General features: G+C 45.1%; 1 protein-coding gene across 1 annotated transcript in view; it reads left to right on the top strand.

Moving 5' to 3' along the window:
- Positions 1-27,661, top strand: part of DNAH5 (dynein axonemal heavy chain 5) — a 321,369-nt gene that overhangs the window by 36,010 nt on the left and 257,698 nt on the right. The window contains exons 2-4 of the mRNA XM_056109071.1: positions 18,867-18,908; positions 23,389-23,516; positions 25,491-25,575. Of these exons, the coding sequence (XP_055965046.1) occupies positions 18,867-18,908; positions 23,389-23,516; positions 25,491-25,575 (255 nt within the window). The remainder of the gene's footprint in view (positions 1-18,866; positions 18,909-23,388; positions 23,517-25,490; positions 25,576-27,661) is intronic.

Below are 27,661 nucleotides of genomic sequence, written 5' to 3' on the forward strand. Positions count from 1 at the left end.
TGAAATATGTTTTTTCCCCTCCTAAACAAAAACATGCTCAACTGAATCAGAACCAGAAAGAAATGATATGAATGTGAGCTTTTGTTGCTTTGTTGTGCTTTAGAAAATAAATGGAAGTAACAGTGTACTCTAGATCTCAGCTGGACATCATCGAAAATCAGTTTTTTTTTGACTTTTTGGGTCATACCTGATGATGCACAGGGGTTACTCCAGGCTTTGCACTCAGGAATTACTCCTGGCAGTGCTCAGGGGACCATATGGGATGCTGGGGATCGAACCAGGGTCGGCTGCATGCAAGGCAAACTCCCTCCCCGCTGTGCTATCTTCCAGCTGAAAATCAGTGTTTGTTGATTATCCTGGTTGCCCTCTGCTTCTGTCCAGACCGCTCAGTCTTTCCTTTCCTTTCAAGTTAATACTCACTGCTCGGATAGCCCAAAAGTTGATTATTTTTTACATTTAGCTCAGGCGTCTGGTTTCTCTACAAACACATTCATGAAATCATACTTCGATTTATTTCACTTAATTCCCTCTCGGCTCACTCATATTGTTGCAAATGGCAGGACTTTATCTTTATTATTTATCCCACTATGCATATTTATTTATATTTGGTATAATGACTATGTGCTTGTTCCTTAAAAGTGCCCATTTGTTAAAAAAAATAAAAACAACAAAACAGTAGCACCTAACTGGAAACTTGAAGGTGAAAACAATTTGTGTCTATTGTTTTCCCAGAATAAGAATTTTTATATTGATAAAGGTTCTCCTTAGTGCTCTAATTAATAATGGTTGTATATTTGTTTGGACCTTGAAGTTTTGAAAATCATAAGTAACTAAGCCACAGGTTCATCCCAAGTGGTTGATTATGCTTTGGGCTATAGTACAAATAAGATTCTAATTAGAGATGTGTTCTTTTTCTTGGTTTTGTGTGATAGAATGCTGAAATGTAATCCTAAACAGGAAACATAACATGGGTAACACCACTGGAAAAACTCAGTATGAGAACTGTACTACCCTGAGTGGCAAAGCCAAGAGTAGGATGTCAGTCTTGCTATCACGGACCCTTGATTTGCACCCAAAACTTGATTTCTGTATCTTCATCCAGAGTCTTGCTGTTCAAGTCGGAGAATAATTTTATATGCACTACAGCTTCATACACAAAGAACAAGGTATCATAGTTTAGGGGAATAATTTGTTCAAGATATGGGCACCTAGAAGGGAGAGAAAACATCTATGGGAAAACTGGTACTAACCAGTGATTCTAAAGTACAACTTGTCAGACTCTTTGACGTCATTTCTGTTGCCTTTGGTGATTTAATTTTCCCCTGCCTTGTACTCCATGCTGTAAGATAGTACAGGTAGACTTTATATTCAAATAATCCTGCAGTTATTTTATAACTCAGGTCAGCTGTTTCCTGCACAGCTGGAAGATGCCTCAGGATCATGTGACCACCTGCCTCCTGTAATTGATGGGGAGGAGGGCGTCTGTGTGGATGGAGGTTTATCAAAGTCACACTGCCAACATTTTGTGTGTGTGTGTGTGTGTGTGTGTGTGTGTGTGTGTGTGTGTGTGTGTGAACATCAGAGATTTGTTTTCCCAAAGCCAGAACCAGAGTATTGCCAAGGGCAGGAAGACAAGAAGAGCAGTTATAAAGGTGTTTCTTAGATTCGTCTTCCTTTGCCGTACCTAGGGAGAGATGTTCCCATTCCTTATGCTTTCCACTTGAAAGAGACTGTGCAAAACAACATCTGCGGTGTCTATTTAATATCGGCTGTCTCTCCCTCCCGACTGTAACTTGGGTGTTCTGTGAAGTGTGTGCTTTCCCCTGTATCCACCCTGGGGATTTCTCTTGCCTTTCCTCCTTCCTCGCTTTTGAGTTTTGACAGATGGAGTTTCCAGGAAACTTCTAAAAACTTTTGCAGCACAATTTCACTGAATGAAAATGGTAATGACGATTATCATTTTCATTCCAACCAGCAAACCACTTCATTTAGTGAATAGAACACAGTTTGTTTTTGGAGGGGAGTAGTTTAGCCCAAATGATGAATGCATCGATTTATCATTGATTCTTTCATTTTTCTCTTATAGAAGTTTTTCTTTCTAGTAAAACTTTTATTAAAAGAAAAAGAGGGGCTGGAGTGATAGTACAGCGGGGAGGGCATTTGCCTTACACGCGGCCAACCCGGGTTTGATTCCCAACATCCTATATGGTCCCCTGAGCACCTCCAGGAGTAATTCCTGAGTACAGAGCCAGGAGTAATCCCTGAGCATCGCTGGGTGTGACCCAAAAAGAAAAAAAAAAGAGAGAAAGGTATTGGATACTTTAGTTGTGCATAAACTATTTCCCAATACAAACCTTAAAGCATCAGAGCTTTATTTGCATGTTTTTAGTCACCTGGTGTCTCCTCATTCCTCTGTGAGTTATTACAATTCTTCACTTTACTCAAGCTTCACAAATGAAATCATCTTTGACATCTGTGTTACTTTCCTCCGTTACTAGACTTCATATTAAAATAACATTGCAATTACTCTAATTGCATCAAATTACCGTCTATCTGTTCCTTTCCGTTCCTCCTTCCATTAGAATTTCTACATACAAGTAACTAGGAGTTAATGTTGAATAAGACAAGAAGACTTCTTTCTCTCTCACTCTCTGTCTGTCTCTCTGTCTCTGTCTGTCTGTCTGTCTGTCTTAGTTTATTTGCTTGATTTGGGATGACTTGGGTGACCATAACCTCTGTCCCCTTTATAGGTCCTTCATTTTCTCATGCTCAGAATGCTTCCTCCACTTTCTGCCTCAATCCTTCCCGTGTACTACAGTCGTATCAATCCCTAAACAAGACCTCTTCAGTTTATCTTCAATAGTTCCCCTGTGCCCACAAGAGCCAACTCAGGTCAACAGTGTTCATCCTCCAGGTGCCGCTCAGAGATTAACAACACCATGTTCCTTCTACCTGCAGCATGAAAAGTCTGTCTGAAATTTTATCCTTGTGATACTTTGCTCATGCTTCATCTTACCCTTTCCTGCTCGAATTTTACCCTTCTTCAAGGCTAGATTTAAGCCCTACTTTCTTCCTGAAGCTTTCTTTGATCATTAGCTCCCATAAAACCGTATTTCATCTGACATCCGACATCCTTAGATCAAAGATACAGTTTCACTTGCTACTAAATAGAAAAAGAACTGTTGATTTTATTAAGGTGATTTCTTTTTTTTTCTTTTTGGGTCACAGCCCGCGATGCACAGGGGTTACTCCTGGCTCATGCACTCAGGAATTACTCCTGGTGGTGCTCAGGGGACCATATGGGATGCTGGGAATAGAGCCTGGGTTGTTTGTGTGCAAGGCAAACGCTCTACCCGCTGTGCTATCATTCCAGCCCTTAAAGTGATTTCTTTGGATTTTATTTTAACGGAAAAAATTAGTTTAGACTTAAACATGGATTAAAAAATTTATAGGGGGTGTGCTGGGGGATAATACAGCGGTGTAATGTTTACCTTGCATGCGGCTCACCTGGGTTTGATCCCTGGCACCACCTATGGTCTCTTGGCACTGCCAGGAGTAACCCTTGAACCCGGAGCCAGGAGTAAGCCCTGAGCACCATTAGCTGTGGCCCCAAAACATTGAAACTTATGTGTCATTCTTATATATTCATTCAAGTGCAATGAATGGGTTAAGGAATTCCTAAACCTCCTTTTCATTCAGGATCTGACTCTTCTGGAATTCTCTTTCTATGCAGTCACCCACACTGGAAACTGTGATACTGGCATTTGCTTGATCCTCCCAGAAGGTGTCAGTGGAAGATTTTCGGAAAATAGCCAGGACAGTTTCCTGCTTCAAGGGAACCTCAGTGGTTTGTTGAGTGTAATTTCAAAATGCCACAGCAGCCCTGTTGGGCCATGTAGGGTGAAATGGAGTCTGCAGACACTGAAAATGACACCCGTGTTATGCTCGTCGCCAACAGCACTTCTGAGGGACCACCAGGTGCACCCAGTGTCAGTTTGATCAAATGAAGTAATGCCCTGAATGGATGAAACGGGATATTTTCTCATGCTGTTGAACTCATTTGCCATTCCTGTATCATTGTCTACACACCCTTAAGCTGATGACTGCTTTTGGTTCTGTTGGACCTCAGTAAAACATTCTCAGAAATGGAATCTACAAGACCTTCTCAGAAACTATGAAAACTATGCAGATAGTACCTTGCATTCACATTTTTCTGCCTTGGAAGGAGATACTCAGAATTCAAAAGCAAAACTTACATTTTTTTTCTTTTTGGATCACTCCTGGCTTTGCACTCAGGAATTACTTCTGGTGGTGCTTGGGGGACCAAATGGGATTGCTGGGGATCGAACCCAGGTTGGCTGCATGCAGGACAAATGTCCTCCCTGCTGCACACCCAGTGCACACTGCAGGTCACCCGGTCCACTGAAAGCAAAGCTTTCAAACCAATCAAGACTAGACTTCAAGAGTTTAGCTAAATTCCGTAGGTACCTCTATGACCTAGAGATTTTTACCTTTACTTTATTTGGCAAATAAAAGGATGGCTATTTTATTTTTTTAAGGTACATGCAAAGATCCTGGAGTTTTCCCATATATTTATTTAGTTATGACAAGTCTCTCATAACTTGTCCTGATACCACCTAGCTAGAAGAGGAAAGACTGGGGTTTGAACCCAGGGCTTTCTAGCCACAGTGTTGCCCTACCCGAATAGACCACATACTCCCTAGATATACAGCACTGCAGGGGCTGGGATAGACATCACCATAGCTGGAGACTGAGTTCAGGAAGGGATGTTCTCTGGGATGAGAAGTGTACAACACTTCTAGTGTCCACTGCTAGTCCAAGTGAAGCTTTCATCTTCTTCTTCTTTTTCTTTTGTTTTTTACATCACACCTGACTATGCACAGGCGTCACTCCTGGCTTTGCACTCAGGAATCACTCCTGACGGTGCTCGGGAAACCATATGGGATGCTGGGAATCGAACCCGGGATGGCTGCATGCAAGGCAAATGCCCTACCCACTGTACTATCGCTCCAGCCCCTTGCATCTTCTTTAAAAAAATTCCCCCTATCTGCAATTCCATTTTAATTATACTCATGTATTTTTATGGAATTTGTTTAATATTTTTTTCCCAGTGAAGGCAGGGACAGTATTTTTTTGTTGTTGTTGATTCTGAATCCATACTTTTTTTTTCCTTCACATTTTAACATCTGAAATTCAGGGTGCGTCTTAAAGTTGATGTGGTATTTAAACACCTTAAGTTTAATTGGAAGCATTTTCTTTTTCTCTGAGTGTTCCATAAAATAATTATGCATCTTACAATTAATATTTTAAAATGTTTGATTAAATGCATTTAATGAACTTTTCTGTGCTCTGTGTGTGTGTGTGTGTGTGTGTGTGTGTGTGTTGTACTCTGTCTGGCTCTGTACAAAGTCCTCATAAGAGGGCCAGAGCCACAGTATAGCAGGTGAACTGTTTGCTTTGTATGTGATCAACCTTTATTCGATCCTCAGCATCCCATATGGCCCCCTGAGCACAGACAGGAGTAATTCCTGAGTGCAGAGCCCAGAGTAATCCCTGAGCATCACTAGGTGTGGCCCAACTTCTCCTCCCCAATAAGGTATGCACAAACTACGTTGAACGAACGAATGAATGAGCCAGTGAATGAATGAATGAAAGTAGAACGTCAGTCTCCCAGAATGAGTATCTCCACCTATTTTTGTTTTTTGTTTTGGGTCATGCCAGATTGTTCTCAGGGCTACCTCTCCTGGCAGGGCTCAGCGACCATATGGGGTGCTGGGGATTGAACCTAGGTAACCTCTATGCAAAACAAGTGTCCTTTAGAAAACTCACATGTGGCACTTGGCTTTCATTAATCACCTGTATGCTATTCCCTGCTTTTGCTAGCAGAAAGAGTTCTGAACAGATTTTGGCTCACGCATGAGCGAAGTCCCACGGAACCCAGGTTGTGTGGAACTTTGTGACCTTGGACTCTGGGCTCAATGGGACCCGGGAGCAGAGATCTCTGCCTGCTTCCCCCAGTCTCCGGAGACCCAGGGGTCACACCCTTAAGCCACCTCCTGCTGGTGCCAGATGATCTCCTCATCGGCCACCCTCCAGAACTCATGGCTGCTTCTCCCAGAAGGGAGCATAAAATGAGGCCCCCATAACCATACCACCGGACTCCATGCCAGGCTGTTTTCACTTGGGGTGCCCCCAGAGCGGGGTGAGTGAGAGCCCTCCCTGCTGCACGGGACCTAGCCCTGGCAGCCGACCTCCACTACCCAACTGCTGTCACACTCCAGGCTGCTTTCCAACATGCTTGGGCCGAGCCTGATACATGAGTGAACATATTCCTGACACATCATCATAGAGGGGAATCTCTCTCTCTCTCTCTCTCTCTCTCTCTCTCTCTCTCTCTCTCTCTCTCTATCTCTATCTCTATCTCTCTCGGAGAGCTGGCAAGCTACTGAGAGTATCCCGCCCACACAGCAGAGCCTGGCAAGCTCCCCGTGGCATATTTGATATGCCAAAAACAGTAACAACAACAGGTCTCATTCCCCTGACCTTGAAAGAGCCTCCAGCGTGGCAGCACTGGGAAAGACGAGTAAGGAGAGGCGGCTAAAATCTCAGGGCTGGGACGAATGGAGACGTTGCTGGCGCCTGCTTGAGTAAATCGATGAACAACGGGATGATAGTGATGCAAAGGCAAAGGAAGAAATGCTATTGGCGGCTGTTTGGCAGCACCAGCCCAGAGGTGCTGGGAGCCCAGTGGTCACTGAAATCTCACTCGGAACTGCTTTCTGGGGACAGCTGTTAGGTCAGACCTGCCTGTCCTCTATATTAATGTTAATTTCTTTACTTATTTCTGGGCCACACCAGGCAGTATTCAGGGCTTACTTCTGGATCACCCCTGGCATGCCCCCGGGGCCATATGGGATGCTGGGAATCAATCCCGGGTCTGCTACAGGTGATACAAGCGCCTGCCCCGCGGTACTGTCTCTCAGCTCCCCTAATGGGATTTTAGATTTGATATGCTGGTTGGTTTTTCATATCACTGTCACTGTCCTCCTGTTGTTCATCGATTTGCTTGAGCGGGCCCAGTAACATCTCCATTTTGAGGATTATTACTGTGTTTGACATATTGGATACATCACGGGTAGCTTGCCAGGCTTTGCTGTGTAGGCGAGATACTCTTGGTAGCTTGCCGGGGTCTCTGAGAGGGGTGGAGGAATCGAACTTGGGTCGGCCATGTTGACTGCATGCAAGGCAAACGCCCTACCACTGTGCTATTGCTCCAGCCGTATAATTTTGATATAGATTTGTTGATCTGTTTTTGATTTGGGGGCCACACCTGGCAGTGCTCAGGGCTTACCCCTGGCTCTGTGCTCCGGGATTACTTCTGGTGGGGCTTTGGAAATCATGTGGAGTGCCGGGGATTAAACTCGCGTCAGCTGTGTGCGAGGCAGGTGCCTTCCCTGCTGTGCTGTCCCTCCAGCCCCATGATTTAAGCCTGAGAACGCTCGCTATTCCCTCCTCACTGACAGGAATGGTCATTGCTTCTTTGATTTATTTTTTCCACATCTGGGTTCAATCCCCGGCACGGCAAAGGATCCCTGAGCCCCACCAGGAGTCACTCTGAGAGCAACCTGGCGTGACCCCAAAAGAAAAACAAAAGCAGGTGGAGATGCTCCTTCAGGGAGACTGAAGTTCTACTTGAACTCATTCATTCACTGGTTCATTCATTGATTCATTCATTCATTCGTTCATTCAACATACGGCTTTTTTCAGGTTATAAAAGGTTGTGTAGGGATATTCTATGCTGGAGAGTGAGGTGGAAAACTATCCTAGAATTTCTGGGTGAAGCTTCTTTCCTGGACACGAGATCAGGGTCCAGCTTTGCTTTTCACTTTGTCCGAGTTAACATTTGCTTCTGACTGACATTCTCAACCCAGGGCTGCTGTCTGTTCCCACAGGGCTGGGAAATTCTCAGTTTCACAGTTCCCGACCCTCCTGCTGAGCTGATACTCTTAACCAGAAGTTGCCTTTAGTGCAGGCCAGGGAATTGGGAGCAGAGGGTCCCGGAGAGATTCTGGCTTGTCTTTTGCTCATGTCATTTCTTCAGGGGCCTGGAAGTCCCAGGCTGGTCCCGTAAGACAAGATCGCTTCTTCTTTGCTCAAAGGAGGGTGGAATTTGGCCACCGGGGCTGGAAGATTCTGCAGTTTCCTGTGGTTTCCTCAAGAGATGATGATTTTTGTCTGGCAGGCAGTGAATTCGATGGAACTTTTCCCAGAAAGTAACTCTCCCCAAGAGGTAGTTGTGAAAGGCTGCCGGGAGGGAGAGAGCGGTGCCTTAGCTGTCCTTGGGGGATGTGCTGATGTGATGTAACTGGTGTGAGAATGAGCCACTGCCTGTCCTGGCTCATGTATGCAGGGTCCTGGGGACAGTTCTGAGATGCTGAGCCAGGAGCCTGGGCAAAGGCTGCAGTTTTCTGACCTTGCCGCCTCAGAGAGAGAGAGAGAGAGAGAGAGAGAGAGAGAGAGAGAGAGAGAGAGAGAGAGAGAACTTCCTTCTGTGGACTCTGTGCTCCCTCTTCATAATTGGGACCTCTGACCAACACAGAGGCCCATTCAAAGCATGTACCAGGGCTGGAGAGAGACCCTAATGGGCTGAGCACATGCTTTGTATGCAGGAGGCCTGGGTTCGGTCCCTGGCACGGCACGATCCCCACTGGGAATAACTGCCAAGCACACCTGGGTGTGGCACCCCTCACACCCTCACCCTAGAGTCTCATAATCACACGCTAACTTCCTGTATGCTAGTTGTTTGATTACCAAAACGATGTTCTGGTCTAAATGCTGTTGTCTTTTTATTCACTACAGTGTGGATGCCACTCTTTATTTTTTATTTTAATGAATTCCTGTGAGACACATTTACAGATTTACAAACTTGCATGATTACGTTTCAGGCATGCAATGTGTACCCATCCCTCCACCTGTGCCCATCCTCCATCACCAACGTTTCCAGTATCTCTCCCACCACCCCTTCCCCTTTCACACCTTCCCTTCCCAACCCTGTGGTGGGCACATTCCCTCTTACTCTCTCTCTCTCCTTCTGGGTGTTCTGGTTTGCGATACAGGTACTAAGCGGCCATCATGTTTGGCCCATAGTCTACTTTCAGCATGGGATGCCAGCTGTGGCCCTAAGTTCAGACACCAAATTAGCATCTGAACTAATGGGAGGGGTCTTCAGACCAAAACGACAGTTTGACTTTGGAGTTGGGCTCTCCTGCGGTCCATCAGCATGAATTCCTGATTTCCTCACTCCTCTTGACTGCCCAGTGTTCTTTCCAGGCCCACAGTAAACACACGCTTCTTCAATGTTCAGCTCACCTCGAGGAGAGACGTTCCATGGATTAGCCTCTCGCAAATGGCAGGGGCCATGATGGCCCAGCTCTGTAGTGAGAATGATCAAGATGCTTAGTCACATAGAATAAATCACCTCGGGCGTCTGTATGTGCAACTGTGCGAGCACACGTAATTTATGGATATCATTTGCTATTTGCATAGGAAATAGGCTTCTCATTCTTTATGGGGGGAAAATGGCTCCTTTGGGTCACAATTAGCCTCTCTGACGATTAGTCACAATTAGTCACAATGCTGGCAGTTAATCGCACGTACAAAGTTGTTTAGACAAAGGAAGACTGAACGTCTCAACTGAACCGTTTATTCAGAGTTGTGGCTTCTCCGCTTTCTGTTTGGGTATGGTTTAAAGTTTCTCAGTAGTCAAAGAAATGATCCACATAGCTGTACTGACTCCAAGTTAATTGTGGGGCATAAGGATTAAACAAGCGATGGAAAGACCCGTGTCACAAGCAGGCGATTCAAATCTCTGACAGGTTGATACACCTGATTAAGAGGCTTGGTTAAAGTGCGTGGTGTATATAAACAGCATTGCCTGGACGACATGAAACTTTGGTGCAGAGCAGAGGCCCAAGGAGAGAGTTGCTGTGTGGAAAACTTGGGTCACATCTTTGTACTTCATTTTTTTTCTTTGCACTTGAAATTTTTATTCAATCTGGTGAAAAGTACATGCAAATTAGAAATGTAAAACTGAACTCAGGACCTATCAAAGGACTTTTTACTTAAAACCCTGTGAGGTATGTGTAGGTCCCTGGCGAGTTAGAAGATCATTCTGGAAGAATCCAAGAGCTGAGCAGGCTGCAGAGATGTTTAGGATCGGCAGAAGACAGCTCTGGAGGCAAAGTGTCACCCGCGTTTTAACGGTAAGGTAGAGGCGTTCAGGGATGTCTCTCTCCTCTTGGAACAATTTCAGTTCTCCACTCTTCCATTTGTGATGTCCACCTTCTGATTCTGGGATGGTGTATAAGGGTCTGTGGAGATAGCTCTAATTAAAAAGAAAGAAGTTTGCATCCTTGAACCGTTCTGGGCGCTGCTTCTAAACTTGGACTACTTGTAGTCCTGTCTTTTGGGATGAGATTTGCCCGAGGGTATGTATTTGTGATGCTTTTTTTTGGGGGGGGGGCGGCACTCTGCCTTCTTTGGCCTGCAAGCTTTGATAGGTCCTGGGAGATAGCTGTGGATGGTTCTAGGCTTCCGGTTTCTTGGCTTGCTGGAAGCAGCTTGGAAATGAGGTCCCAGACCTCCAATGAGAGGGAAGGACTTTGAAGTCTCAGTGAAAAATGGGCTTCCTTGGCACTGGGCTGAGCCCAGAGAGGGGCTCAATCACTTCCGAGGGCCTCCTGAGAACTCGCTCTGCTCTCCAGGTAACCAACGTCCACTTGAGCTCAGTGCCTTCCACGTGTCCCCCACAGCCAGGTGGCCAGTCTTCTCTGTGTCCTGTGGTTTCCCCACCAAACAGCTGAGGCTGCTTCTGAGTTCTCTAAGAGCTCTGCTCTCTCCGTTGTGGTTCCTTGTCTCCTTCCCAGACGTCACTGTCTCCAGGCAGCCTTCTCTGCCTGTTTCTCACCAACACCTGCTCCTTCTCTTAAACTCAGCTCCCCTGTCGCCCCTCTGAGAAGCCACAGCAGTAGGGTCTCCCGTCTCTGCTCCCACAATGTTTTGTTTCTGCAAGGTTCGCCTTGTCACCTGCCTTGGTGACGTCACCCCACCGAAGTGACATTTGTCTGCCTCACTAGATTGTATGGCAAACTTCCCTTATCCCAGAGCGTTGCATGACGTGCTTTTAAGCCTGGGCGATAAATGAAACCAATTAAGCTTTTCACACGGCCCCAAATGTGTCCTGTACTTTATTACCAAGTCTAAAGCATTAGGATCAATGGTAAAATCTGAGCCATAATTAAAAACTTTGTTTCTTCATTGGTACAAGCCACCTTTGGGGACTATGTTGAGTTTTGGGAGCTGTCACTGTCACTGATATATTTCAGATATGGTTGTGTTCCCTCCACTGAACTGGAACATGAACAGAATTACCTTAATAATGTAGCATAGTATATAAATAATTGTGCATTTCTATGTAGTGCCCTGATTTGACATCTTGTTAAATTATAATGTTATGACTTAAAGTCATTCAGTGGCAAAGATTCCCAGGGCACTGAACATAAAAGCTGTAAATTTGTATTTAATTTTGATCAGGAAGTATTAATATAATAATGCTATATTATCACTCTGTCACTGAAATGTGGTAGTTTCCCTAGAATATACATGCAGATAACCACCAAATGTACCATAAACTCTATAGTTTAGAAAAAATTAAGTACTTTTAAGTACTTAGTGTTTCTATTCTATAATAGACACAATACTTTCAATGAAAAAAGTCTGAATTGATTCTGTGTGTCCTCACTTAGTTACAAACAGATTGTCCAGATTCTCTGTGTCCATTGGGTAGGAGAAATTTCCATCTAGGCTTCTGGGCTCTCCTCAGGCTGGTAGAACCATCAAGTTAACATCAGCCAGAGGGGCCGGAGAGACAGTACAATGGGTAGGACACTGGTGTGGCTTTCAGCCTACTTGGGTTCGATCCCTGGCACCCCTTATGATCCCTGAGCCTCTCCAGAGGTGATCCCTGAGTGTAGAACCTGGAATAAGCCTTGAGCACTGCTGGGTGTGGCCCCAAACAAGCAAAATCAGCCAGAGATGTCGGCAAAAAGAACAAAATTAGTGACATAACCTGTGGAAGTTGGATTTACATGGGTTCTGCAGCCAGTGGAATGAAAAGGGTCGTAGACCCTGAGCTCTGGGATGGTGAGACCTGCGGGTCCCAGGGAGAGCGTCAAGGCAGAGGGCACCAGAGACAGAGGCCGGCAAAGGATGAGTTTCTTCTGCTTGGTAGATCGTCTTCTTGAATCAAAAGGTGATTTCTGCCCAAAACCGAAGTTCTGGGCATTAGCTTCATTCTTGTAGGTAGTTTAGGAAGTGGTAAGAGTTTCTCAGTATCTGCCGGTTGCCTGTAGCTCCAAAATAACCCACAAACCAAAGTACTAGTGTTGGGACAGCCCCCACAACCATATCTTGGTAGAGCCCCCCCCCCCCCCCCCCCCACACACACACTCCTTCCCCTGCTTTTGTTGTGTTTTTCTCGTAGAGGAAGAATGAATGCTTAGTACCAGGTGGCAGAAATATAGTGGACATTCATTTCAGACTTGTGGATTTTTTCAATCCTCCCTTTACAATGAAATGGAGATGCAGAGTTTTCTTGGTTGTTAAATTCTAGAAAAGAACCCCAAACAGCCCCTGATTTACCACAATCCTGGCTTTAAACCCCCTGATGGCAGGAGGTGGAAGTTCTCTCTCTGCACACCCTTGGCGTCTGTCTGTGCTGGAGGCTGCCGTTGCTCCTAGAATTTCAGATTGCCAGGTTGCTCCAAACAGGTCCCCCAGGGGGGCATTGAGCGGGAGGGAAAGCTCACTCCTGGGGGCAGCACAGCTCCCTCTCCTGCCAAGAAACGCAGCGGGGAGCCGGCCATTGTCCTCTGGGGCATGAGAGCTCTCTGGAAACCTAGCCCAAAGAGAACCTTTGATCTCCCAGAGCTTTTGAAAACTCAAAGGATGTTGGTTCTGCTATCCTCTGGCCATGGAGGCAAACCAGTTTCAATATCCCCTGGGTTTTTTTTTCTTTGCATACGTAGAGGAGTTTTTTTTTAAATAATTTTATTTTATTTAAAAAATTTTATTGAAACACCGTGAGATAGTTATAAGCTTTCATGTTTGGGTTACAATCACACAATGATCAAACACCCATCCCTCCACCAGTGCACATTCCCCATCACCAATATCCCCAGTATACCCCCCTTACCCCCCCCCCCCCCCCCCCCCCCGCCGCCTCCATGGCAGACATGATTCCTCATAATCTCTACTTTTGGGCATTATGGTTTGCAATACAGACCATGAAAGGTCATCATATTTGGTCCTGATCTACTTTCTGCACACATCTCCCATCCAGACCGATTCCTCCAGTCATATTTTTCTTAGTGATCCCGTCTCTATTCCAGCTGCCTTCTCCCCTTTGCTCATGAGGCAGGCTTCCAGCTATGGAGGAATCTATCTGTCCCTAGTATCTACTGTCCTTAGGTGTCAGCCTCATGTTATGTTGTTTTATACTCCACGAATGAGTGCAGTCCTTCTATGTCTGTCCCTCTCTTTCTGACTCATTTCACTTAGCATGATACTCTCCATGTCTATCCATTTATGAGCAAAGTTCATGACTTCATCTCTCCTGATAGCTGCGTAGTATTCCATTGTGTAGATGTTAAAGTTTCTTTAACCAGTCGTCTGTTCTAGGGCACTTGGATTGTTTCCAGATTTTGGACAGTCCTCCAAAAACTAAAAATTGAGTTCCATAAGACCCCACAATATCACTTCTGGGAATGTATCCCGAGGATGTGAAAAAAGCACAGTAGAAATGACATCTGTACCTATGTGTTCATTGCAGCACTGTTCACAATGGTCAATATCCCCTGTTAATCAGGCCCAGGCGTGTTGGCTTCCTGGACTCGGTGCTTATAAGTAGGTCTAAACGGTTTCCTTGGCGCTTGGTCCTGGGCAGATGAAAGGTGCAGGGACGTAGTTGGGGAGCAGAGAGGCGAGGTCCTGCCCGTGAAGGGCCAGCTGAGGACTCTCGCGCACCGATGAGTCAATGATCAAGGTGCTCCTGATCCTGGAGGAGGACGGTCACTGTCACTTGCGGTGATGACAGTCATGCTCGTGCCGGTGTGGGCAGAGTACTGCCAGGCTTCTGGGCTGGAGAGCCAGGTTTGTTCTAGCCGCGGTTGGAGCCGCAGGGCAGCAGGCAGGGCGCTTGCCTGGCACACGACCTACCTGGTTTTGATCTCTGGCACCCCACAGGGTTCCCCCAAGCCTCACCAGGAGTGATCCCTGAGCACAGAGCCAGGAGTAAGTCCTGAGCACAGCTGGTGTGTCCCAGAAAACAAAAAACAAAAAACAAAAAAAAAGAAAAGGAATAAGGAATTTGTTCTTTCTCTCTTTTGACTTTCAGCTACAGCTGACTATGTTCAGTTCTTGCTCCTGACTCTGTGCTCAGGGATCACTCCTGGCCATGCTGGGGTTGGGGAAACCATCTGAGGTGTGCGGTTGAACCTGGGTTGGTGCATGCAGCCCTGCGATGCCAGCACTTACCTACTATCCCCCCTCTAGTCCTGTCCTGCAGGCTTTTACGCCTATGAGATAAAAACCCAGAGAGAGCCAAGGGTTAGAAAGACCTCAAATGGATGCCCTGGGGCTGATTTTTTTTATGCATGTTGGGGGACACGGGCTGGGGTAGGGCAGGGGACTGCAGGTTTTGGGTGGCTGGTGTGGGGAAGCCCCCTGGGCTCAAAGGGAGAGAGGGGGCTTCCGATGTGCCCTTGGAAGGGAGACAGAGGGGTCTAGCAGGCGGGAGCTTGAGGGGCCCCGTCGCCCGTGGAAACAGACACCATCCCCGAACTGGTTCTGGGGACACAGGGAAGTGAGGGGCATGTCTGTGTGTGTGTGTGTGTGTGTGTGTGTGTGTGTGTGTGTGTGTGCTTAGCTGAGCACCTGCTGGGCGTGCAGCAGCCAGCACTGACCTGAAACACTCCTCTGGTGGTAGGGAGCGCTGCCAGCCCTCACCTGACCGTGGCCTGGACGGGGGGGGGTGGGGGGGACAGGCAGGGGAGCAGGGACTCTCAGGGCTAATGGCCCCATGCTTCTCCCAGCCCATCATGGGCAGCTTCAGGAGGTCCATGCAGCCTCGCAGAGCGTCTTGTGGCCCAGAGCAAGGGGCCCCAAGGGCTGAAAGGAAACTGCTGGCAGATAAAGAGGGAGATTTGGCTTTGCTGGAAGACGCAGGATTTGAGTTGAATTTGAAGGGAGGCTGTGAGGTGGGAAGGAGAACTGTCTCCCCTGTCATTCCACTCATTTATTTTTTGAAAAATTTTTATTTTTTTTTTTTATTTTTTTTTTTAAAGCCCTCCCGTTGATCGTCGATTTGCTCGAGCGGGCCCAGTAACGTCTCCATTGGAGACTTTGTTGTTACTGTGTCTGGCATATCGAATACTCTCGGTAGCTTGCCGGGCTCTCCGAGAGGGGCGGAGGAATCGAACTCGGGTCGGCCATGTTGGCCGCGTGTAAGGCGAACGCCCTACCCGCTGTGCTATTTAAAAAAAATTTTATAAAGCAGTTTCACAATATTTAATTGCATTTAATAGTCAAACACCAATCCCACCACCATGACACCTTCCCACCAACATATTTTGGTGTTTCCATCCTGAACCCCAATCCCTGCCCCAAAGCAGAACCGAAATAATATATAGTATTGTTTGTTATGAAAAACCATCTGAAAATGCTACAAGAAAGTATCCTTAGAGGAAAGAGTGTGAAGATCTTTGTATTTCACCCAGGGGCCATTAAGCTCTTCAATAAGATGTTGTTAAGTCTGTTAAACCTAAAACATGTATCTGTAAAAAAATGTATATTTTCCCTCTAAGATTGGTTGCCTCCTACTTTGAACCCTATCAAATGCATCCCCCTCATTTAAATGCGGGGGGGGGGGCGAAGGGAAATGTGTCCTATTTGCTGCAAATTGGGGCGCGCCGAGATCCATACTCGGGGGAGCAGTTCGTGTGTTTGTTCGTGGTGGAGTCACGACCCTGTTGGAGACCAGGGAGCGCATTGACTGGGTTCGGAGGCTCAAGCACGGACTCACTGTGAGTCAGAGTCATTTGGTCCAGCCCTTAATTACCGGAGAGCGACTGGAACGGTGATCAGCCTGCTTTCTGGGCACACTGATTACACAGCCAGCGACGCCGTTCCGGGGACCCGGCCCCCTTCTGGGCTCCGGGGCATTAGAAAAGTTCGTATATAGAAAATAAGACCGCCAGGAGTAATTCCTGAGTGCATGAGGCATGAGCCAGGAGTAACCCCTGTGCATCGCAGGGTTGAAAAAGAAAAAAAAAATTCTTGTAAGCATGAAGAGATTCAGTTGATGTTTATTTTCCTGAGCAAGAGCTAAGAGGGTTGGGTTAGATTATGGCAGAGAGGTCAGTCAAACAGCCCCCAGGGGTTGATACCCTCTTAAAAAACAGAAGGAAAGGAAATAGACTCTTTGCTCCAAACCAGTGGCTTCAGCTGGACCCACACCTGGAGTAATTTCCCCTTCTGCGCTTGCATTGGAATCTTCCCTGATTCTTAGGTAGTTGTGGAAAATGAGATAAAGTGGTACTAACTGATCTTCGATTCTCAAACCCATGTCCTTGGCCTCTCCGGGAGTATGTTTCATCAAGCACAATTAATTTTCTTTGGCTCTGAGATAGCTCCAGAGAACCAGCTTGCGAGTCAGTCTTAGAGATATTCATTAGGGTCAATAAGGCAAGGAGTTTCAACAGTGAAAGATTCCATACTCTCTGTAATGATCTCTGGGGGATATTCATCTCGATCAAACTCTCTGCTACTATGTTTGTTAACATCAGCCTCTGACATGTATTCATAAAAGGACAAAACACCTAAATGAATAGAAATATAGTCACTGAAAAATGTACAGTCAACTCTCATTGAAAGTGATTTTACTCATGGGGACTGAAGCGATAGTACAGCAGGTAGGGCGCTTGCCTTGCATGCAGCCAACCTGGGTTCGATCCCTGGCATTGTCTATGGTCCCCTGAGCCCACCAGGAGTGATTCTGGAGTTCAGAGCACTGCCAGGTGTGCCCATGCCTCACTCAAAACAACCCCCTGATTTGCTCAGATTCACACTTGCAGTGAGGCTAGTCATGTCACCCAGGAAAGTATTTTTGGAAAAGAAACACAAATATACTCTGGTTAAAGAGCCTGTTCCTTGTCCCACAGTCTTTGCTGACCAAGGCTCCTTGCGAGACCCACCTTCAGCGTAGTGGGGGTAGAGGTGGGGGTATTGGGGAGAGCAGCAGGTAGAGGAGGTGGCCGGTGTGCTGTCAGCTTAGCAGGTCGAACCTCACAGCACACTTAGCAGTGGAGGGCGGAGCTGGAGCTGCCGTTGTTTGAAATGCAGGAGAGTGTCAAGAAAGCTGGACACGGGAAATAGCAGTGAAGGGGGACTCCCGTGGAGCACGAGCCCATACAGGGGCCGAAACGTCACCAGGGAAACTCAGGAAGTGGCGCCAGTTCATTCGAGTACCCAGTTTCCTTCTCGAACCCACCCAGTGCCTCTAGTCTCTGCCCTTCCTTCCTCCAGGGCCTCAGCTGAGGGAACATTGAAAGGAAAAACGTAGATTATCAGTTGAAATAGATGTGAAGGAGTTTTGGTGCATGGATGCCCTCTGTCTTTGCCTGGTTCTGTGATGAATGATCTGGCACCTGAGTTGTGCAGGACGAAGAGAGCGGCTTGGAACGCCTTCAAGAAAATCAAAGAAATAGCTAAGAGGATGAAGAACCTCCGGTTCTGGGCATATATCTTCGATTCCACTGTTCTTCCTGCATTCACATATGCCTCAGAGACCTGGGCCCTATGAGAACACTATTCTGGTCTCCCAAAGAGGACTTGAAAGTGCTATGCTTGGAGTATCATGCTTCACTCAAGTGAGAGAAAGAGTTCCTACCTCCGTCGACGGTCAAGAATCAGGGATGCTGTCTTGTTTGCCAAGGCATCAAAAATCAAATGGGTTGGACACGTAATGAGATTTGGAGACGACCTTTGGACTAGAGCCATTACTGACTGGATTCCACGGGATATCAAAAGATTGCGTGGCCGCCCACCTACGAGATGGTCAAACTTCTTTGTCAAGACCCTGAATGATCGATTTGAGGCTCTTCGTGTTCCTAGAATGAGCAGACGCTATTGGGGTACACCAGCACGCGACAGGGACGAGTGGAGATGTTACTGCCTCGAGCGAATCGATGAGTTACAGGATGTCAAGTGATCAAGTGATTAAGACAGACTGGGGCTTGATTACCAGCCATTCTGCCTTTTGAGACAGGCGCGCTTCTGGGCATTGTGATTGGTCCATCACTTGGACTTCACTGTAGGGAGATGATAATGTGGCCTTTGATATAAGCCAGGAGAGAGGCCGACACTGCATGATTTTCCTCAGAGGTGGGATGTAAAGAAAGAAAAGAAAGGGACTAAGGATGTGTTCAGTGGTGAAATAGATGCCTTGCATATCTGAGGTCCAGGGTTTGATTCCCAAGGAGCTCGCTCGCACACACACACACACACACACACACACACACACACACACACACACGCACACACAGAGAGAGACTGAGAGAGACACTGAGAGAGAAACTGAGAGAGAGACAGAGAGACAGAGAGAGAGAGGGTGAGAGAGGGAGAGAGACAGAGAGAGGGAGAGAAGAAGAGAGAGGGAGGGAGGGAGGGAGGGAGGGGGAGAAGCAGTGAAAGAGTCACATCCAGATGAAAATACAGACTTGGATTCTGAGATGCATGGAAATCCTTGGCTTCTGAACTGATAACACAGAGAGATGGGGATTCGAGGGTGGGGGTTGGGGGTGTCCAGAGACTGTGAGGGAGAGCTACAGGTACTCAATGCAAAGCACTTTTAATGACTCAAAAAAATTTCATTGTTCGCATCTCTCTTCCTTTACCTCTGTCCCCATTGGCCAAGTGTCTGGGCCTTTCTGAGGCCAAGAAGACAGGCCAGCATGAGTCTGTCTCCTTGTTGCCGGTTTCCTAGCAGCCAGGGTTACCTCCCGACACTGTGCTGATCTGAATGCTAAATATTTGTTAGCCATTATTGACTTTCCGTGGTCACGAATCTCCTTAATTTAAGAAAGTGGAAGTGGAGACTGCTGTGTATTGTGCCTTTTGTCTGCACGGTACTGCAGTGTACTTATTAGTTATGATCAGCAGACAGAATGATTGGTCTGCGTAAAGAAAAAGGAAAGCCAAACATGCTTTTAAATACAGTTTGGAAAATATTTGCCTTAAAAAATGCACTGATAATTTTCTTTGTATTCATGCAATTTGGAGGGAAATTTTTTTTGCCTTTGTGATATATAAGTGAGAACAAAGTAATTTGTATTCTATTTAGGGGTGCTCTCTCATTTCCTCCACTGTAATATACATTTTCCCCCTTGAATTCTTTAAAGTTGGGTCATGAAGTAGTGTGTTGCCATGGCAGAATCTTATTTAAGTTTCCAAATTCCTTGGAAACCTTTAGTTGATTTACAGCCTAATTTTTCTGGTTATCCTTTCAAAATTGATTTATTCTTTTTTGGGTATTTTCTTTCTCTTTTTGGTTCTCAATTTTCTTTCTTTCATTTGCATTTCTTTGTTTTGTTGCTGGATTCCTGTCTCTCTTTATCTGTCTTCTCAGCCTGCTGAAGACATTTAGTATAAAGTCAGAGATAACATTAAGAAAAAAATTATTCCTCCCTTCCAACAAGGTAGGAAGCAGTCAGAATAACAGAGCATCTTCTGGATTTAGGGACATTTGAAAAAAGATTTCATTTCAGTTTTCTTTGCTGTTTATGGAATGTGTACTCTATGATAAGACTGGTGTTAGTCTCTTTTTCAAGAAATGGCAAAAAAAGTAGATTGATCACTTAAAAAATTTTATCCCCACCCACCTTCTCGCAAGCAATATTTTCTGGTAAGGAAAAATGAATGAAAAGTCCATGGGTCTAGAAGTGACTTTTCTTTTTTTTTTTTTTTTAATAATTTATTTATTTATTGAATCAAGAAGTGACTTTTCTTTTTTTTTTTCTTTTTTTTTTCCCCTTTATTTTATTTTATTTTTTTTAAAGTTGTAGATTTACAATTTTTTGTGCTTTGGTTTCAATTATACAATGATCAGATACCCATCCCTCCACCAGTGCCCATTTTCCACCACCATGGATAATATCCCTCCCACCCCCATCCCCCCATCCCCCCCGTCTCTGTGGCAGGGCATTCCCTTTTGTTCTCTCTCCTTTTGGGTGTTGTGGTCAGCAAAAGAGGCATTGAGTGGCAAACATGTTCAGTCCATAGTCTACTTTCAACATGCATCTCCCCTCCTGGGAGGATCCTCCAAACACCCTCCATTTGGTGCTCCCTTCTCTATCTGAACTGCCCTTTCCCCTAGAATACCCGGCTGGCCTCTAACCTATGGAGTAATCCTCCTGGTGTTGATCTCAGCTATTCTTGGGTATTAATCTCATATTTTGTTATTTTATATCCCCCAGATGAATGCAATCTTTCTATGTCTATCCCTCTCTTTCTGACTCATTTCGCTTAGCATGATACTTTCCATATTGTACCACTTGTATGTAAATTTCATGACTTCATCTTTATAACAGCTACATAGTACTCCATTGTGTAGATGTACCAAAGTTTCTTTAACCAGTCATCTGTTCTTGGGCATTCAGGTTTCTTACAGGTTCTGGCTACTGTAAAGAGTGCTGCAATGAACAAACAAGTGCAGATGTCACTTCGGCTACACATTTTTGCCTCTCTGGGATATATTCCCAGGAGTGGTATTGCTGGGTCAAATGGGAGCTCAATTTCTAATTTTTTGAGAATCGTCCATACTGTTTTCCAGAAGGGCTGAACCAGTCGACATTCCCACCAACAGTAAAGGAGTGTCCTTTTCTCACCACATCCCCGCCAGCATCAGTTGCTTTTGTTCTTTTGAATGCGGGCCAGTCTCTGAGGTGTGAGATGGTATCTCATTGTGGTTTTGATCTGCATCTCCCTGATGATTAATGATGTAGAGCATTTTCTCATGTGCCTTTTTGCCATTCGGATTTCTTCTTTGAGAAAGTTTCTGTTCATTTCATTGCCCCATTTTTTGATGGGGTTGGATGTTTTCTTCTTGTGGAGTTCAACCAGTACTTTGTATATCCTTGATATCAACCCCTTGTCAGATGTTCATTTGTGAATATCCTTTCCCATTCTGTAGACTGTCTTTGTATTTTGGTCACTGTTTCTTTGGAGGTGCAGAAGCTTCTTAGTTTAAGATAGTCCCATTTATCTATCTCTGTTTTCACTTGCTCGGCCAGTGGCGTGTCATCTTTGAAAATACCATTAGCCTCAATGTCACGGAGGGTTTTGCCAACTTTGTCTTCAATGTACCTTGTGGTTTCTGGTCTGATGTTGAGGTCTTTAATCCATTTTGATCTTACTTTTGTACATGGTGTTAGGGAGAGATCCGAGCCCATTTTCTTGCATGTAGCCGTCCAGTTTTGCCAGCACCATTTGTTAAAGAGGCTTTCCTTACTCCACTTCACATTTCTTGCACCTTTATCAAAGATTAGATGATCATATGATTGAGGGGAGATGTCAGTGTATTCAACTCTGTTCCATTGGTCTGCAGTTCTGCCTTTGTTCCAGTACCATGCTGTTTTGATTAATACTGCTTTGTAGTAAAGTTTGAAGTTAGGGAGGTTGATTCCTCCCATTTTCTTTTCCCCAAGAATTGCTTTAGCTATTCGTGGGGGCTTATTGTTCCATATAAATTTCAGGAGTTTTAGCTCCATTTCTTTGAAGAATGTCATGGGTATCCTTATAGGGATTGCATTGAATTTATACAATGCTTTCGGTAGTATTGCCATAAAATAATAATTTGACTCTACCTTTTCTCTGTCTACCAGTATCATACTTCTGTACCAGCAACTATAGAAAGACTGGTTAATAAGCATTATATTTTTATCTTTTCTAATAATCTTTTCTTCAAGTATGCATACTTTTTGCTTGTCCAATCAATAAAATTATTGTCATAAAAATATGACTTCCTGCGCTGTAACAAAGCACATCAACCTTTACCAGCTTAACAGAGCACCAATGATATTAGCTCTCCAGCCTGTAATGACTGAACTCAGCTGGTCTGTTCTTCTGCTTCCAGTGGTCTTGGATGGGTGGTTACCCTCTGTGAGCTCTGTAGCTGGAATAGGGCGGGAAGATAGTGCTGGAATTCCAGTTAGAAGGTTGTCTGGGGCTCATGAGAGAAATATCTGGACTATTCTCCATTTGTTCTCTCCAGGTGATTTCTCACAGCATGGTGACAGGGCTTGAGGGAGCATTTCCAGTATAAAAGCAGAAGCTTTAGATCTCTGAAGGATTAGGCCGGGATGTTTTACAATCTCACTCCTGCCCAAATCCTATTGGTGAAAACTGGTCACAGAACCAGCTAAATTCAAGAGGGGATAGAGAGTCCATCTGTTGGTCAGTTAGGTGGACAACCACACTGCAGTTGTATGAGAGCTGTGTATGTGGGGGTGGGGGTGGGAGGTAGGGGTGAGAGGATACCATCATCTTGTCAACACTGAGTATCTCTTAGTGAGCCAACTGGCGTTTATAGAGTGGTACTGAGCACTCTCCACCAATGACTGCTGATACTGTCTCCGGATTCCCTTACTCTTCCTCTGCCCACTCATTCTCAGCCTGTATCCTGCCCCTTTAGTTGTCTTCTTACCTTTTCATTCTCAGTTTCTTTTCATTCTCATTTGCTTTCTAAGGAAATCATTTATACTAATGGTTCAAACTTATAGGAACCCACAGATAAGCAATAAACATCAGAGGTAGTGTAGGGCATATAGAAGAATATCATTTTAATGACTTAAGAAATGGGAATCTCTTTTCTTATACCTCTGCCGGATACTGATAGAGGCATAGGAATAAGTCTGTAAGGATGTAGACCAAAATGTTCACACTAATAATTTCTGCATGGCAGGCGTTCTTAATTTCTTGTTTTGGCTGGTCTGTCTGATGTAATTTCCAAAAAGTGAGAGCATCTTATTTTCAGAAGAGAAATCAAATGATTTCTAAAAATAGAAGATGTCATATATAAACGGGCATCCCATGAAGCTGTGGGCTGGCTGAATACCTGAGATTTGAGAAGCCGTCAAAGATTTGAGATTTGAGAAGCTATTACAGTCTGGACAGCTCCATTGGAAAATAGCAGTTGCCACTAATACTGATGTTCCTTTTTAAATTTTATTTATTTATTTATTTTGTAGCAAAGACTGAAGGAAGAGAAGGAGGCCCGGCGGGCACGATTGGATGGCAGACATGACTACTTATTTTCTGTAGTAGCATCCTGTGTGGACCTGAGCAAAAAGGACGTGGAGGATGCCATTCTCGAGGGGAACCAGGTGCGAGGCATTTTTTTTTCCCTTTGAGTGGCTTGAATGGTGGGTAATCGGATCCCGTGCTGTGCTTTGAAGAAGGGTGTCCCTGTTACATGAACTTTGGAGGGTATTAGCAGGACAAATTAGGGCGCTGTAGCTCTTTATGCCAAATGGAGTATTTGTAATTTTCCTTTGAGATCCTTGATCTCTTCCTCTACTGAAGCTCTGCTCAGAAGCCATTTTGGAAACCCAGTTTGGAGAAAGAACTGCCTTTGCAGCTGCTGATTGGTCTGATACAATCCATCCTGCTCTTATCTGGGATGGTACATTGCAGCATCGGTGCCTGGATTTCCCTTGGGTGGACAGTTGGATTTTAATTTTTTTTTAGTTAAAATGGTCATTTAAAAAATTTTTTTATTAGTGGAGCACCATGAGTAATTATTTTTTTCCTCATCTTGATTCCCATTTTTCTACTCAAAGTTATGATGTCCAGTCAGAGTGCATGCCGTAATTGGCTCGATGAGCTGGCCCAGATATTTGAAAATATCATTTTCTGGTATAGTGAAGAAGGCATTGCAGGACTCACGTGATCCCACCCCCGACCCCCGACTTAGTCATTTATAATCACCCTCTTGGCTGATAGGTGCGTCACTGTTGATACTTCTCAATAGGATGCTTGTGAATGTTTTATTTTTGTTTGTTTGTTTTGGGCTTGGGGCATGCATCACCCAGTGTTACTCAGGGCTTCCTCCTGTCTCTGCACTCCCAGTCACTCAAGATGGGGTTGGGGCTCATATGGGGAGATGGGAATCAAATGTGGGTCAGCCTGCAGGGATGTTCCTGCTCCTGCTCCAGCTGTGAATGTTTACCAACCAACTATGAGTAAGCACATAGAAGGAGACATGAGCTTGCCCATGGCTCATTTCTGATGTGTAAACCATGAAATACCTGCCCTGCTGATGGGCCAGTCTCTCACCATGATGTCACTTTATGCTAAGCTGGGGACAGTTGTGACAAGCCTGTGTGAGCTGACTGTAGCCTCCTACTGGCCCTCTTCCTTTTCTTTTGTTTGCTTGCCAGGTGGAGTAAAAGAAGACCTCGTTAGAAGCTAATGATTATTAAATATTTACCAGATGTCTGTCCCTGTTCCAAAGGATTTTCATTTGTTATGCCATTTAGTGTTCAGAATTCACGCATGTAGACAATATTAGTCCTCCAAAAAATGGAGCCATAGAATGAGGCAAGACTGCAGTGCCCTTCCAACTTGGGTAGATGGTTGCAGAGGTGCAATGCTTCGACTGTTGGCCTTTGAGGAGCGCTGTACTGTTTGCCACAGCCACTGCGCCCTTTTATATTCTCTCCAGCAGTGCCCAGAACTTCCGGTTTTCCCACATCCTTGCCAAAATTTGTTATTTTCTTTTTGATAGAAGCCATGGCTTTTATTCTTGTATTCTCATTGGAATAAAAAACTGGGTTACTGCAAAAATCAGCCCATGTCTCAGGTGACAGATCCCTCCCTAAGTCTCAGTCTCCTGGGGGACCTGAAGTTCCAAGGTGGCAATTGAAAGGGGTCTTTCATAGTCAAATGTGTCCTATTGTTTTGGTGCTTCTTGCCTTTTTAAAAAAATTATTGTAATATGCTATTAATTATCTCTAGTGTGTTTGACTGGGCGTTGAAAGGTTTGTTTTCTGGTCTGTAATTGAGTGCAAATGAAACACTCATTTATTTCTATCTGTCTTCAGCAGCTCAACACTTTAGGAAATTAGCAAGAGTGGAGGGCTAATCTCTTTTGAGTGTGCATATGTAGCAAATATTTTTGAGATTAATTGAATTACTGCTTTGAACTGCATCTTTCCTCTGGTGAGACATTCATTTTCCATGGTGTTTCTTTTGGGGAAAAAAATATGATCCTTTGTGTATGGTTTGATGTAACTGCAGATGTCAAAGTGGTTTCTAATTCAGAACCAATTCATCTCTTTGCCTTTTCTTTCCACCAGATCGAAAGAGTCGATCAGCTTTTTGCTGTTGGAGGAATTCGTCACCTCATGTTTTACTATCAGGATGAGGAGGTTGCAGAAACAGGTAGGATGTGACATCCTCTCAGGCTGTGCTAGAAGGGACAGGTGACCAAGTTGTTCATTTCCTGGGACTTACTTTCCTTCCATGCTGGTACATTCTGTGAAGTTTTATCCTAGACCTTCTTACCGGCATGTTTCTGCTCTATAGAGGAACAGTTTCTTTTAAACACAAAAATGATTGCCAGTATGTCTCACACAAGTTTCCCAGTTAAATATCACATTATGTTTATTTTCTACTGACTCTGATTCAGAAGAGTCATGTTGAAAGACAACCATAGTAATTTTCACTTGAGAAAAACTTACAGATCTTCCTGTGGATTCAGCTGGTATATCCTATCCTGCCTTTCCATGGCTTAGTAGAATTTCAAAGCCAAGCTAGGGACATAAAAATAATTATATTAAGATACCGTATGTATCTTTTCCTAACTTTTCTGAAGAAATAGTCATTGCTTTTTGGCATATAGGACGACTGTGCTTTTTTTGTTTGTTTGTTTGTTTGTTTATCACAACAAGCTCCCGGGAGAGCACAAGGCAGAGTCTCCTACCCTGTGTCTGACTATCCTCGCCAGGGCCCAACAGCTGAAGACCTCCAGGCCCCAACCAAAGCCTTACTGGGGCCACTCACCACACACTTGGATAAGCCTCAGACATAACAGAACTGGCAGAGGAACCCAGGTGTGTGGGACCCGGGGCTGAGATCTCCAAGCCTGCACGGTTTGGGACTGGACCTGTCAGTAGCTAGACAGTTACACCCTCCAACTGCCGTGTAACCCCAACAACGGCCAGGATCCAGAGATTATCACAAGCTCCCGGGAGAGCACAAGGCAGAGTCTCCTACCCTGTGTCTGACTATCCTCGCCAGGGCCCAACAGCTGAAGACCTGCAGGCCCCAACCAAGGCCTTACTGGGGCCACTCTCCACACACTTGGATAAGCCTCAGACATAACAGAACTGGCAGAGGAACCCAGGTGTGTGGGACCCGGGGCTGAGATCTCCAAGCCTGCACGGTTTGGGACTGGACCTGTCAGTAGCTAGACAGTTACACCCTCCAACTGCCGTGTAACCCCAACAACGGCCAGGATCCAGAGATTATCACAGTAAGCTTCCGGGAGCACGCGGCTGCATTCGCGGCTGCGCGACTATTTATTTACTTTTCTCTAAGTTTTCAGGGTACCTTAAATATCCAACCCACACGGCAGAGCCTGGCAAGCTATCCGTGGTCTATGCCAAATAGACCAAATTGATATGCCAAATCCAGTAATAAATGGATCTCATTTCCCTAACCCTGAATATGCAGAGTCGAGAAGGATATGGAAGGAGAGGCTGATAAAACACCAAAGCAGACATAGGCTGCCAAAATGCAGAAAAACAAAAATGATTGTCTGTACTTTTAATGCTCGTACGCTGGCATCTGCTGCATCCATTGAAGACCTTATGGTACAAGCGCGAAAGATCAAGTATGACATCATTGGTCTGACCGAAACGAGAAGACATCAATCCCATCATGCTGTTTTCGACACTGGAGAAGAACTGTTCCTTGGAACATGTGATAAAAGAGGCGTCGGTGGTGTCGGTATCCTTGTCAACACAAACTTAGTCACGAGCATTGATTCATTCGAATGCCCAACAACCCAAATCGGACGATTACACTTGAATAAATGTGGCTCACTACCAGCAGTTTCTATCTTTGTTGTCTATGCACCAACATCTAGTTATGGTGAAAGAGAAACTGAGAAATTCTACATGGAGCTGGAGAAGTTCTATAAAGAAGATCACACCTTCTACAAGATCATTGTTGGTGATTTTAATGCCAAGATAGGACCAAGAAGATCAGTCGATGAACTCCACATCGGAACCCATGGCCTGGAATGGAACGAACAGGGTAACAGACTGTCTGAGTTCATCATGTCAACCAAAACCTTCCATGGTAACTCACAATTCCAAAAGGCTGAATCTAAACGTTGGACATGGGAGTCTCCCGATGGACGGTTCCACAATGAAATAGACCACATCATATTCAATCGGCGGTTTTGCCTAACCGATGTTGCTGTTGTCCCAAAATTCCAAACGGGATCAGACCACCGTCTTCT

The sequence above is a fragment of the Sorex fumeus genome, unplaced genomic scaffold, assembly GCF_029834395.1.
Source record: "Sorex fumeus unplaced genomic scaffold, SorFum_2.1 ptg000264l, whole genome shotgun sequence".
Lineage (NCBI taxonomy): Eukaryota > Metazoa > Chordata > Mammalia > Eulipotyphla > Soricidae > Sorex > Sorex fumeus.